This window comes from Panthera pardus, unplaced genomic scaffold (genome assembly GCF_024362965.1).
Source record: "Panthera pardus isolate Hobbes unplaced genomic scaffold, ASM2436296v1 HiC_scaffold_15, whole genome shotgun sequence".
NCBI classification, from domain to species: domain Eukaryota; kingdom Metazoa; phylum Chordata; class Mammalia; order Carnivora; family Felidae; genus Panthera; species Panthera pardus.
Genome location: NW_026526710.1, coordinates 1,721,057 through 1,733,903, shown reverse-complemented (window position 1 = coordinate 1,733,903; position 12,847 = coordinate 1,721,057). Strand labels below are relative to the sequence as shown.

Here is a 12,847-nt window from a genome sequence, read left to right as displayed (position 1 = left end):
TTCCCCTTGCAGTTCCTCGGCTCTGGCAAGGTGTCCGATGCGGAGCCTGCAATCTCCGAAGATTCATCCCACAGCCCCGCGTTGAGACGCACAAAGAGGGGAGAGCTTACTTGTGTGCATTCTGACACATAAATTAATATGAGACTAAAAAGGGGGAAAAATGCCTAGTTGTGCTTCCGTTGGTCAGATTCGTGGAGGCCAAGTTTTCTCCACTGAGCCAGATCCCGCTCCGGTGTAGACGGGACTTACTAAGTGCGGAGCGGAGGTTGCGGGGAAGGGACTCGACCCAGGGGGGTAGGCTGAGGTGTGGAGGGGCTGGGGGGGGGGGGGGGGGGGGGGGGGGGGGCCTTGGCCTGGGCTCCGCCCGGAGAGGGGGCGGGGCCGGGGGCGGGGCCGGGGCGGGGCGCAGGGGCGGGGCGGCCGGGCGCCGTGCGGCGGCCTCGCGGTGCCTAGGCTGGGGCGGGCGGCGGTGACGCGCTCAGTCGCGCGGAGCGGGAGCCGGGCCGGGAGCGCGGGCGGCGACGGCGGCAGGATGAACAGCATCAAGAGCGTGCCGGCGCGGGTGCTGAGCCGCAGGCCGGGCCACAGCCTGGAGGCCGAGCGCGAGCAGTTCGACAAGACCCAGGCGAGCGTCGGGGCCGCGGGCGGGGGGGGGGGGGGGGGTGGGTGCCCTTTTCCGCGTCCCCTCGCGCGCGCCCCTCAGGGCCTAGCCGGGCTCGGGCTGCCCCCGCCACCTTGCGCCCCAGCCTCCGCCCCCCCCCCCCCCAGCCGCCCTGCGCGCAGGTGAACCGGAAGCGCGCGCCGGCGCCGGGGCCGAGGGGACCGGGGCGCAAGAGGCCGCCTGGGGACTGAGGTGGTTCGGGGAGGGGGGGGGGGGGCGGGAGCGCCGGGAGGCCCGGGAGGCGAGGTGGCGGGCGACCCGGGCGGAGGGGGCCCGGCGGACCCGGGGAGCAAGGTGGCGGGCGACCCAGGTGCGGGGCGGGGGAGGATGCGGCGGTGAGCCAGGTGGGGTCAGGTGTGCCCGGGCCTTGGTGCGCCTCCCGGCGGGGCCTGCCTGGATTTTTGCGCCCTGGTCGTGCCGCCCCTCCCCAGCGGGCTCCTGCCACGCTCTTCCAGGCCGCGGGAAAAAGCCCCCAGCTCCGGGAGGCAGAGCATTTCCTTGAAGGAAACTCCCAGTTTCCTCCTCGCCCGAGCTGTTTTCCAGGGCCGCACAGTATCTTATTATATGTCGGGCGAAAAGTTTCACGTATGTAGCCAGACTTGTTTGCCTGAGCGCTGGCCCACGTATAAATAGGTTCACACCCCCTTATTAAATACCGGCGCCTGACAGACAGAAACTTCCTAGGGCTCCCTTCCTGCACTTCCCACGCGCCTATCCTGGGAAGGTTATTTTCAAAATTCAGCAATGGCGCGGGTGTGTGTTTGTACATGTGTTCCCGCTGAGAACACAAAACGCGGTCGCTGCTGTGCTTCTGGCTTTCTGTTCCTTTTTATTTTACAAATCCTGAGGTGGTGTTCTGCCTGGGGGAGGGGAGAGCACACTTATTTGCCAGAATAAGTCAACCAAGACTGAAATCGCAGAGAAATTTTACTTTAGAAATAAAGGAAGCCGAAGGGACCCCTCCTGACCCTGTCTGAAGCGGTGTGGTGACATTTGTGGCTGCTGTAGCAAGTTCCTTCCCACCTGTCCCTGCCCATAGCAGTGACTTCCGCAGTTGCTTTCAAATCAAGTTTATCTACATGCAGTCTACAACAGCTTTCATTTTGAAAGAAGGAAAACTCAGGGGGACCGTCCAACCTTTGTGCTTATGATTAACAATGAAAACGATAATAAAATTTGGGGACACCAAGGCTTTATGAAAGCCGTTCCATTAGCTGGACCCCACCTGCCCCCAAATTATTAATTTCTCCTTGTGATCATCATCATCATCATCATCATCATCATCATCATCATCATCTGGCCTCTTTTCGTCGGGGGCAGCCCATCATAAAAACAGATGTGGCATTTAATTTAAAGTCATTAATACGTAATTAATTGTGTCAGGAGCATGTGCAAGGACGGAGAGGAAAATTTAATTGGCAGATAGAATCTGGGGTTTGTCAGAAGCTTTATTTATGCACTGATTTTTAGATTTTTCTCCCCCTGCTTTTGAGGAGGTATAAGGAGGTCTGACTGCTTCACAGAGGAGATGGAATTTAAAGGGCCAGTTTCACTAATCTTACCCTTTAAGTTATAAATCAAGGGCAACTTTAAAAAAAAAATTTTTTTTAATGTTTATTTATTTTTGAGAGAGATAGAGCGTGAATGGGGGAGGCACAGAGAGAGAGGGAGGCACAGAATCCGAAGCAGGCTCCAGGCTCCAAGCTGTCAGCACAGAGCCCAACTCGGGGCTCGAATCCACAAACTGTGAGATCATGACCTGAGCCAAAGTCAGCCGCTTAACCGGCTGAGCCACCCAGGCGTCCCAAGGGCAACCTTCTTTAATGTCAAAGAGAAAGAATCTCTGATACCGGTCCATACATTTTAGTGGTTGGTTCGATAAACAAGAAAGTGTTTTGTTTTGTTTTCGCTAGTTGGGTTTTTCTTAGGAGCTGAGAGCGTTACTTAATAATAAATAAGTTTGTAATGGCCGAATCTCATAGGATTTACCCTTTCCTGATCTTTTTTTTCCTGGAAAGATCGAGTTTGGGTTCAGCGTCTAGGTTTGCTGGTCTTCAGAGTGACTTATTGAGGGATGTAGGATAAAGGTTTTTTGCATGGTTAATATTTAATTAGCTCGGTCCCAGAAATATCTCGTGAGCTGCCAGCCGGCCCCATTGGCGGAAAGGACCCAGAAAGCTGAGGTTGCTGCTTACATGTCTCCTTGTGGACAGAAAATAGCACATGCAGTTCACGGACTCACCTTCCCTTTGGAATACACTGCCTCTGTCTTCCTGTTGACCACAGGGCCCTGTGTTCCGGGGGAGCACTTGAGCTTGCTTGGAATTTGTCGTTACCATCTGCCAGCCTCACCTTTGTTCTTGGACTCCTGGATCAGGAGTAGAAAAAATGCTTCCATATTAGTTTTCCTGACAGGCCACACCCTGTTTTGCAAAACAGGGTCCCTTCCCTGCCCCAGTCAGGAGTGTTAGAGCAGTCGTGCTTCCTTTGTGTGGCTGGTGCTTGTGATCGTTGCCTGGTGTGTGTGTGTGTGTGTGTGTGTGTGTGTGTGTGTGTGTGTGTGTGTGTGTGTGTGTGTGTATGATCCCAGGGGAGCATCCAGAGAGCTGGTCGATTCTTCCCCACGACTTTAGCCCTCTTGGTGATAAAACCCCTTTTCAAAATGGAGACGACGCTGTAGTAATGGCTTTTCGTTGTTGTAACATTCTCAATACAGAGTACTGTATGCCTGCACTCCGAACCTGAAAATAGCCTGTGGCGTTACAAAGGTGGCATGTCATGGAAAGCACTGGCAGACGGTATCCCTGGGCAAGCTGCTTAACTCTTGAATCTGTCTCCTCATCTGTATGGAGATAATCCCACCTGTCTCCTATGGCTGGGTTAAGGTATAGAGAAACACGGTGGTAGGCCGCCCCTCGAAGGTGGCCACATCCTAATTCCTGGAAGCCGTGAATCTGTTACAGTACTTGGTGAGAAAATGCTCATCAGCTGACCTTAAAATAGGCTCACTAGCCTGGGGTTAGCCAGGTGGGCCCAGAGCCTTTAAATGTGGGAGAGGGAGGCAGGAGAGGAGGTGACAGGGAGGGTCTGCAGAGAGGAGTACTGGCTGGCTTTGAGATGGAAGAAGGGGCCCCTAGCCGAGGACGGTGGGTGTCCTGGAGAAGCTGGAGAAGGCGAGGAGTGGAGTCGCGTACAGAGCCTCCAGAAGGAAATACAGCACTGCTGGCACCTTGATCTTAGCTCCAGAAGACCTGTTTTGGGCTTCTGGCCTTCGGAACTGTAAGGTGATAAACATTTGTGTTGTTTGTGGCGATTTGTTACAGCGGTTAACAGGCTGCTAATACACCCAGAATGCAAAACGCATGGTGCAGTGCTCTGCAGATAGCCAGCTGTCTTCCTCCCTTCCCCCCCCCCCCAAAAAAAAAAGCTTTAACATTTGAGAACTAGTTCAGAACTTCCACTAGAGAGGAAACCTGTCTTTGAGGCGTATCATGGACGAGGACTCAGCAGATAGGAAATGCTAAACTTCAGATTTGCTTATTCCTTGTCTGTGAGTCCCTGTGCTTCTCTGTGGCTAAAGCCTCTGCAAGATCGCTGAGGTCAGGACAGCGAGGGGCCACCCTGCTCAGTGAGCCAAGCCTGGTTGGGGGAGTGTTAAGTGGGGGGCTAAGACTATCCCGGTGCTGGGGGTTTTCTAGTTGTGAGGGCAGTGTGTGGCGGGGGGAGGGGAGTGGGGGGAAAGCAGGCAGAAAACAGTTCTTAGGGCCCGTCTTCCAGGTCAGTGACCCATCCCCTCAGCAGCCCCCAGGGGAATTGAAATCTTGCGAAGAGTAACGTTTTTGACCTTCAGGACTCGTCGGCCCTGGATCATGTTAGAGCAGCGGCGCCCAGTAGCAGCAGAACACGAATCTCACATGTCATGTTAGATTTCCTTTAGCCACGTTGGAAAGTAAACAGAAACAGGTGAAATTCATCTTAATCGTGTATTTTATTTAACCCGATGTATCCAAAATGGAACCATTTCACAGTGTAATCACTGTAAGACTTATGAATGGGATATTTTACATTCTTTTCCTCTTTTTTTTTTTTTTTTAAATGTTTTACTATTTTTGAGACTTCAAGAGACAGCACAAGCAGGGGAGGGGCAGAGAGAGAGGGAGACACAGAGTCTGAAGCAGGTTCCAGGCTCTCAGCTGTCAGTACAGAGCCCGACGTGGGGCTGGAACTCACGAACTGCGAGATCATGACCTGAGCCAAAGTTGGATGCTTAACCGACTGAGCCACCCAGGCGCCCCTCCTTCTTTTTTTTTTTTAATTTAAAATTTATTTATATTTGAGACAGAGCAAGAGAGAGAGAGAGAGAGGCATGCACGACAGGGGAGGAGCAGAGAGAGAGAATCCCAAGCAAGGCTAGGAGCACCCAGCCCAGAGCCCAATGTGGGGCTTGAACTCATGAACTGTGAGATCGCGATCTGAGCCAAAATCATGAGTCAGATGCTCAACTGTGACTGAGCCACCCAGGCACCCACCCCTCTTCTAAATCTTCCTTCTAAGTCTTCAAAATCTGTTGTGTGTTGGACACAGCACATCAGTTTGGGCTCACAACTTCAGGTGCTCAGTTAATAACCACACGTGGCCAGAGACTACCTGTTAGGGCTGCCCAGTGTTAGAGTCACTTGGGGGTGTCTTTAAAATGGCAGTATGAAAGCGCTGGATAAGCCCCAGGCATTGGTCTTTTTCTTTTTTTTTTTTTAAAGTCTCCTTTTTTTAATTAAAAAAAATTTTTTTTAATGTTTATCCATTTTTGAGAGTGAGACAGAGTGTGAGTGGGGGAGGGGCAGAGAGAGACCAACAGACAGACACAGAATCCGAAGCAGGCGCCAGGCTCCGGGCTGTCAGCACAGAGCCCGATGTGGGGCTGGAACCCACGAACCACGAGATCGTGACCTGAGCCGAAGTCGGATGCTTAACCCACTGAGCCACCCAGGCTCCCAGAATCTCCTTCTTTAGAATCTCCACTTGAGTTGGAGTTTGAGGGCCGTTCCCAAATACGCGATATTGTTTCCGACTCCCATACTGCACAAGTTGGTCTCTCTGCCCTGACTTCCTGTCCTACGTGTGCCCATCACCCCCTCTGTGGAGTTTCCTCTGACTGGCAGGCACTTAAGCACATACACTTTCGTGTCTTTTTTTATTCCTTATGAACGCTGTGGTATTTAAAAAATTTTTTTAATGTTTGTTTATTTTTGAGAGAAAGAGTGCAAGTGGAGGAAGGGCAGAGAGTGTGGGAGACAGAATCCGAAGCAGGCTCCAGGCTCTGAGCTATCAGCGCAGAGCCTGATGTGGGGCTTGAACCCACAAGCTGGGAGATCATGACCTGAGCCTAAGTTGGGCACTTAACCCACCGAGCCACCCAGGTGCCCCTCTTTTTTTTTTTTTTTTTTTAAAGTTTATTTATTTATTTTTAGAGAGAGAGGGGGAGGGGCAGAGAGAGAGAATCCCAAGCAGGCTCCATACTGTCAGCGCAGAGCCTGTAGCGGGGCTTGAACTCGCGAGCCAGGAGACCATGACCTGAGCCAAAACCAAGAGGCGGACACTTAACCGACTGAGCCACCCAGGCGCCCCTAAACACTGTGGTATTCTAACACTCTCTAAGTCACTAACCCCTTTTTGGGCCTCATTTAAATGTTTACCAAAAAAATGTCCCCTGGCCTCTGAATTTGGGAAGGAGTCTAAACCATGTGGGGGACAGCCAGGACTCTCCCATTTCGGTCCCCCCACCGTCGTGGGGGGCATGAGGTGCCCACATGTGGGCACAGGGCCTGGCATCTGGTGCAGACAGATTGAATGGCTGAAGAACGGAGGTGAGCCAAGGCATTCTGAAAAGGAGGGAAAGAGACAGGCACACAGCCCACCTAGGGTGCTACCCCCTCGCCAGAGTCCCGAGTCAGCTGGGGTGGGTCATGGGTGGTGAGCTATGCCCTTCCTGCCACGTGCACAGCTGTCTCACACCAACATGCCCTCCCCTTGGTGATGCTCAGGTAGGCAGCTGACTTCCTGACTCCCTGGGCTGCCAGAATCCTCCAGAATCTCCCTGTGCTCTCGGGGTATCATGTGACCTGTTGGTCTAAGTTGAGGTGGGGATGGGGCTGCTGGTCCTTCCCTTTCCCCTTCCTCTTGTTGATGGCCATTTGTCCCCGTGGCACGTTGGTGAGGACCATTGACTGTGTGGCTCATGCCTGGTGCCTTGGGGTGTGCCACAGGGAGGCAAAGACCACCCGTGTCCTCTCCTGGAGCTTTTGTCTCCGTGCAGGAGGTGGGAGAAGTGTGAGGAGGACAGGTGTGCTTTGGCAGAGCGGTTCAGAGCAGGACTTCCCTGCAGAATGGAGGTAGAATCCTGCACACGTCCCAGAGCTGCTGGGGGCACTTGGGACTTCACAGTGCAGGACTGCCTGGTGCAGAGGAAATGCCGTGTGGTAGCGGTTTTGCTGTAGAGAAAAGCAGAAATAAAACCCAGTGTCCCTGTAGGGTTCTGTCCCTGGGCCCCTAGTGTAGCCGTCTGTAAAGGGGGAGCGAGGGCTGTTGGGAAGAGAGGCCGATCTGCTGCAGGGGTGGGCGGACGGGAAGGTGGGGAACAGCCTCTTCCTGGGAGAATGAGCCTGCAAGTGCCCACACTCCAGAAGCACTTCCCCTTCTCCGGGAGGAGGCCCCGAGGTTGGGGGGGGGAGCCAGCGCCTTGCCCCCAGGCCAGCATCCCAGCCTGCCCCAGGCCGGACCCATTTGTGAATGAAACCCAACTGGGCACTGGTTTGCTCAGTCCCACGGCTGCGGTGGAAACTCGGGAGTCGGAGCCGGTTTGGCCGAGGGTCAGGGAAACCCAGTCTGTTAACCTGAGACGCTTGGCGCAAAGAGTGGAGATGCCTTTGCCAGCCGGGCTGCGCTGCTGGCCTTCCTCCTCCCTTGATCTCAGGGCGGACTCAAATATGCCCTCGTTGGTGAAGCCGTCAGCCGCTTAACCCCCCTGCACGAGCCTTGCTCTGCTCCCCCGGTTCTCCTGACCTAAACGCCGTCTCCCTGTCTCCCTGTCCCCCTGTCCCCCTGTCCCCCTGTCCGTGGCTGCTGTGAGGGTGGGCGTGCGTTCCGGTCCACGGGAGCAGGGATCGCGTTGCTTTCCCCTCTGAGCCCCTGAGTACTACCTGCTGAACCCCGAGATCCTCAGGCAGGACCTGTTGGCTCCTCCTCCGTCCTAGCGCTGAGGAGACACGCTTGCTGTGTGTGGCTGAACCGAGGCCACGGGGCCAGCAGGTCTCCCTTCTTTGATGCTGTCACTTGGTGAGACCTAAGCCACCCAAGGCACCCACCACAGGGAAGGACTGAGCCCGTGGAGAAAAGTTGAGTCCAGGCAGGATTGTGTTTCCTCTGGTTGAAATAAACACACTCCTCAAACTGTAGTGGGTTCGCCTGCCAGGGGGTGACTCAGCCCCCTGGCTTGTGGGACAGACAGGTCTGTGGAGTGATATCACCAGGGCCCGAGGAAGGAAGCCGCCCGGGCTGGCTCCCTGTCCATTCAGAAGCAGCCTACGGAGGCGGGACTCGAGGCTACGTCATCCTCCTCTTTGCCTGTCACCTGCAGGGCCCTGGGGAGAGGTGGCGTTGGTCCGGCTGCCACTTGTTAGCTGCGTCCCAGTGACAGGGAAGCTCCCGCCGGCCGTCAGGAGGGGTAGGTGTCAACAGGGCCCTGCAGTTTCATAAGCTGGGTGATTGCAGGGCCAGGACTGAGCGGGGACTGGGGCATGTGAATGACGAGAGATGCCAGTTGAGCGGTTGAAGGAATCAGGGTAGGACAGTGTTGCGTCACCGACTTCCCATCTGCCAGAATTAGCAAGCTGCCGGGCGCCTCCCTGCTCTGCATGTGACCACATCCCAGCACCGCCCCAGCTGCAGAAATCCTGTGTTTGCGTGCGGCAGTGGCCTTTGAGATGGCCTTTGAGATGGCAAACGCTTTTGAATGAGGTCTGGAGGTCTTGCTGTCCTTCAGACAACTCTTTGGAGAGCAACCCACCTCTCTGCCTGTCCCCGTGCCTTGGCTCTTTGAAGGACGTTTTTGTGCCCCACTGAGTGCCTCTGTGAAGTGTCGTGATAACGGCACAAGGAGGCTTGAGTCTGATTCATTTCAGGACTGATTTTAAGAATAGAAATTGTTTTATAGTTGCTTTTACTACTTAACTAGAGGTTAAATTATTAGCTGGAGAAAGACATTCACTCGCTGCCTTGAATTTAACCAGAAAGTACATGTGAAAGAGCTTTTGTTCATTCAAGTGTTCACTCTGACTCATCCAATAAAGATTTATTGACCGCCAGGCACGGGTTTGGGGACTGGAGATACAGCAGGGAGCGGGACTCACAGAGTCCCTTGTGCCGTGGACATCTGTTTGGGGGTCAGAGGTAAAAGCTGAGACTAAGTGGTAAACAAGACGGTTTCGGATAATAAATGTCCTCGGGGAAGTAAATGGGAGGCTGCTCTCCGGAGAGGATGGTTGGGGAAGATCCTCCGGGAAGAAGCATTTTAGTCGAGAGCTGGGTGAGGGGAGATGCGCCTGGAGGCTGGGACCTGGTTGGCCCTGTGAGGAAGAAAAGGGGGAAGTGTGTGCCTGCGACAAAGCAAGGTGTTCGGACAGGCTTTGTGCATGTTTGCATCCTAGAAGACCCAGGGGTTTTCATTCCTGCTTCCCAGATGGGGAAGCCTCCGTCTGGAAAGGGAAAGTTTCTGAAGCAAAGGCTCCCCAGTGAGATGGGATGATGTGAGTGTGTGTGCGGGCCGGGGTGCAGCGGCATCACCGGTGGGGCCGGTGAGAAGACCTGTCTTTGTCCCCAGGCATGGGGTCTCCTGGCGAAGGGGTCTTTAGGATGTCTGACCTCACAGAGGACAGCCAGGGCTGCGTCCTCTGCAGCCACTTAGCCCCTTGCTGAGCGAGGGCTGGGGGTTTGCAGAACAGGGTAACTGGGGGCATCTGGGTGGCTCAGTCGGTTGAGTGTCCGACTTCGTCTCAGGTCAAGATCTCACTGTTTGTGAGTTCCAGCCCTGCATCCGGCTCTGTGCTGACGGCTCGGAGCCTGGAGCCTGCTTCGGGTTCTGCGTCTCCCTCCCTCTCTGCCCCTCCTCTGCTCATGCTGTCTCTCTCTCTCAAAAAATAAATAATAAAAACATTTTTTAAAACAATCATAGTGTAACTGACGTTGGTGAACGTCGGGCTGAGGAGCTGTGGCTCTGTGAGCTGCCCACACTCTTGCTCTGTCCTCAGTGACTCTCCTCCCCACTACCCTCCTTGACTGTGTGGCTCTCCCCAAACTTCCTGGGGTCCCCTTTGCTCTTTGTGAAGCCCCACAGCTGATGGGGCAGGGACTGGGTTGCCGTGAGCAGCTGCTGAGTGGGGTTTCCAGGTTTGGTCATCTGGCTTCACTGACCACATCCACGCCTCAAGGCCCTGCTTCCGTCTGGAGTCCACACCAGGTACCGAGCCTCTCAGGTACCACCTGCTGTGGCTCCGGTCCTGGCCTGGCCACCTCGAGGGTTTCCTCTTTCCCGAACCAGCACCTGCTGGGATGTTTCCTGGTGCGTGTCCCTGCCAGTTGCTCATTCAGGGACGGGCGCCATTGGCCGCTCTCTCCGGCCTGGTCCTTGGATTGCGTCCCCAGGCTTCGCTTGTCCTGGCTGCAGGACAGAAGTTGCCCTGGGAGGGAGCCAGAGTAAACGGAGATGAAGGTCAGAGCCCAGAGTCAGATGCCCTTGCTTACAGGAGTGGGGAGCCATGGGGGCCCGTCAGCTTCTCGGTGCCGCCCCGATGCTTGAACGAATCCCTGATCCAGAGTGTGTGTTCTGACTTGGAGTCGGGCCAGGCCCTGCCTGAGCGGTAGTGGCCCGGGGGTGCAGGGTTCCTGTGGCGGGACAAAGAAGGACGTCTGTTGACGCACTGCTTCCTTGGCTCAGCCTCCCTCCTCCAGGACCCAGTGGTGGAGTGGTGGCCGAGAGGACAGTCTCCAGAGCCGGGCAGCCTGGGTCTAGTCCTGCAGATTCCCTCTCCGTGTGAACGGGGGAGGGAGGGTTGTGTGAGGGTCAAGTCAATTTGCAAAGCACTTAGAACAGTGCCTGGCAGGGCAAAAGCACTTGGTCAACGTTTCATTATTGTGACCTTGGGCAAGTGATTACCTTCTTTAAGCCTCGCTTTTCCTCATCTGCCTCCTCCTAGGTTACTTAGGAGATTAAATGAGGTAATACTGGTAAAGTGCTCAGCACGCAGCTTGGGCCCTGGCCGAACTTGATACAAATCATTTTATTATTAAGTTAGCCTAGTTTGCTGTCGTTGTGGCATGAAGTACACCTTTTACCAGCTTCCCGGTGAAAGCGATTTTGCTTCTGTCCAGAGCATGCCGGAGCCTTCCCATCCCTTAGCCTGTACCCGCCTTGTACCCGCCTCTGCCCCTCGGAAGGTCCAGCCGCTCACCATCCAAACGCTGGGTGGAGCAAGTGGAGGGTTGCAGGCGAGGTGGCTGCCCAGGGCCTGGAGCGTGGACTTGTTGGCTTTTTCCAGCACAGAAAGGGCAGCAGTGGCCTGAATGCCCGTAAAACCGTTCGCTGTCTCCTGCTCCCCGGTCTAAGAAACCTGTCTCTGCGGACCGTCCAGCTCCCACCAAAGTCCCCCTGAGCATTTCTGGGGTCTCACGGCTGCCCCGGAACTCCCCGCTGTTGTTCTTGTCCTGATTTCCTGCAGTGGGAGAACCACTCCCTAGCCCCCCCCATCCCAACCACTGAAAGGTCAAGGGAACTGTTCCCTCTTTTCCCCGGGAGTCAGATAAGCAGACAGATCCCCAGACAGTCACCACCTGTCCTCCCTCCCACCCCAGGACCCTTCTCTCCAGCTCTGGGTTTTCCACCCAGGCCTCTGATCAATCCATTCCACTCCAAGCTGTTTCTCTCCATGGCAATTGATCCCGCCAGCCGTGAGGGATTAAATTTGCTGTTATCAGAGCTGCCGGGGTAGTTCTGGCCTAGGTGGCTGTATCAGGGCCAGAAGAAGCCTATTTTTCAGGCCGGCAGGCTGGAGAGAACCCACATGGCAGTGCTGGGTTCCCCTCTGAATTTCCCCCCAGCCACCTGGCAGGCTATTGTGAGGATACCCCGCTGTGTGGAGCCGCCTTGAGACCGTAAACCCTAGAAGCTGAGCTGTGTCTCAGTCGCCCCGCGTAGATTCCGGCGCTACGGAGAAGAACCCTGAAGCTCTCCCCACCCCTGCAGCCCACTCAGGACCGGCCAGGGAGGCAGACGGGGTCCCCGGAGCCTGACATCCCCTCCCGGGACGAGGCTTGGCTGCTGTGCCTGGTAGGAAGAGCGAGGCCCTGTGAAGTGTGCACAGACTCCCTCTGTGTGAACACTGTGCCTCCTTGTGAGGCTTCCCGACCCACACATCTGCTGCCCTGCACACAACGGGGCCGTGTTCCCACCCCAGGAGGGACCCTGCTCCTGCCGCCAGCACTGGGAGGGCGGGTCGGGGAGAGAGGAGGAGCCTGATGGCCAGATCCTGCCTTGTACCCAAGACACCACATCTCACCGGGGCTCCCGCTTTGGGAGACCTTTCACGTGCCGGCCACCATCTAGGGGCTGGGGGTAGCCGGAGAGGCAGAAACACTTCCCTCATGGCGTTCACCTTCAGATAATAGACAAATAAGGAAGACATCCTTGTCAGGGGGTGCTGAGTAGCTGAGTACGTGGAAAAGCGTTAATCAGGGGAGACTGACGTAGGGTGGCGGCAGGAATGGGACTGGCGAGCAGAGACCCAAAAGGGGTGGTGGTGGGGGTGGTCTTTCGAGGGGTCCAGTGCCCAGTAGTGAGCGGGTGCTCAGTATACATTTGGACCATCGGTGAAGTACAGGCTGTGTCGAGTGACCCGGGGGACGACTGGGAGGCGGGACTGCCTCACCCTGGCGCCCCACCTTGGCTCAGCCACTGCTGGCTCCTGCCGCGTACGGCTTCCTCCCTGCCTCCTCCCTGCTCGGAGGAAAGGGCTGCCCGCCCCACCACTCCCCTCCCTTGCTGGGCCCTAGCCAGCCTGTCCCTTTAGGGCGCGTCTCTGCCTCTGCTCTCCAGCTGCAGCCCCCAGGAGGAGAAAGCACCGGCCTTCAGGAGGGAGA

General features: G+C 55.7%; 1 protein-coding gene across 2 annotated transcripts in view; it reads left to right on the top strand.

The window, feature by feature from the left end:
* Positions 1 to 412: 412 nt before the first annotated feature.
* Positions 413 to 12,847, top strand: part of HIP1R (huntingtin interacting protein 1 related) — a 28,159-nt gene continuing 15,724 nt past the window's right edge. Inside the window, exon 1 of one of the 2 annotated variants that reach the window (XM_053901962.1) lies at positions 413 to 625. In XM_053901962.1, the coding sequence (XP_053757937.1) occupies positions 533 to 625 (93 nt within the window). In that variant the 5' untranslated portion in view covers positions 413 to 532. The remainder of the gene's footprint in view (positions 626 to 12,847) is intronic. The other variant, XM_053901961.1, reaches the window with a different exon arrangement.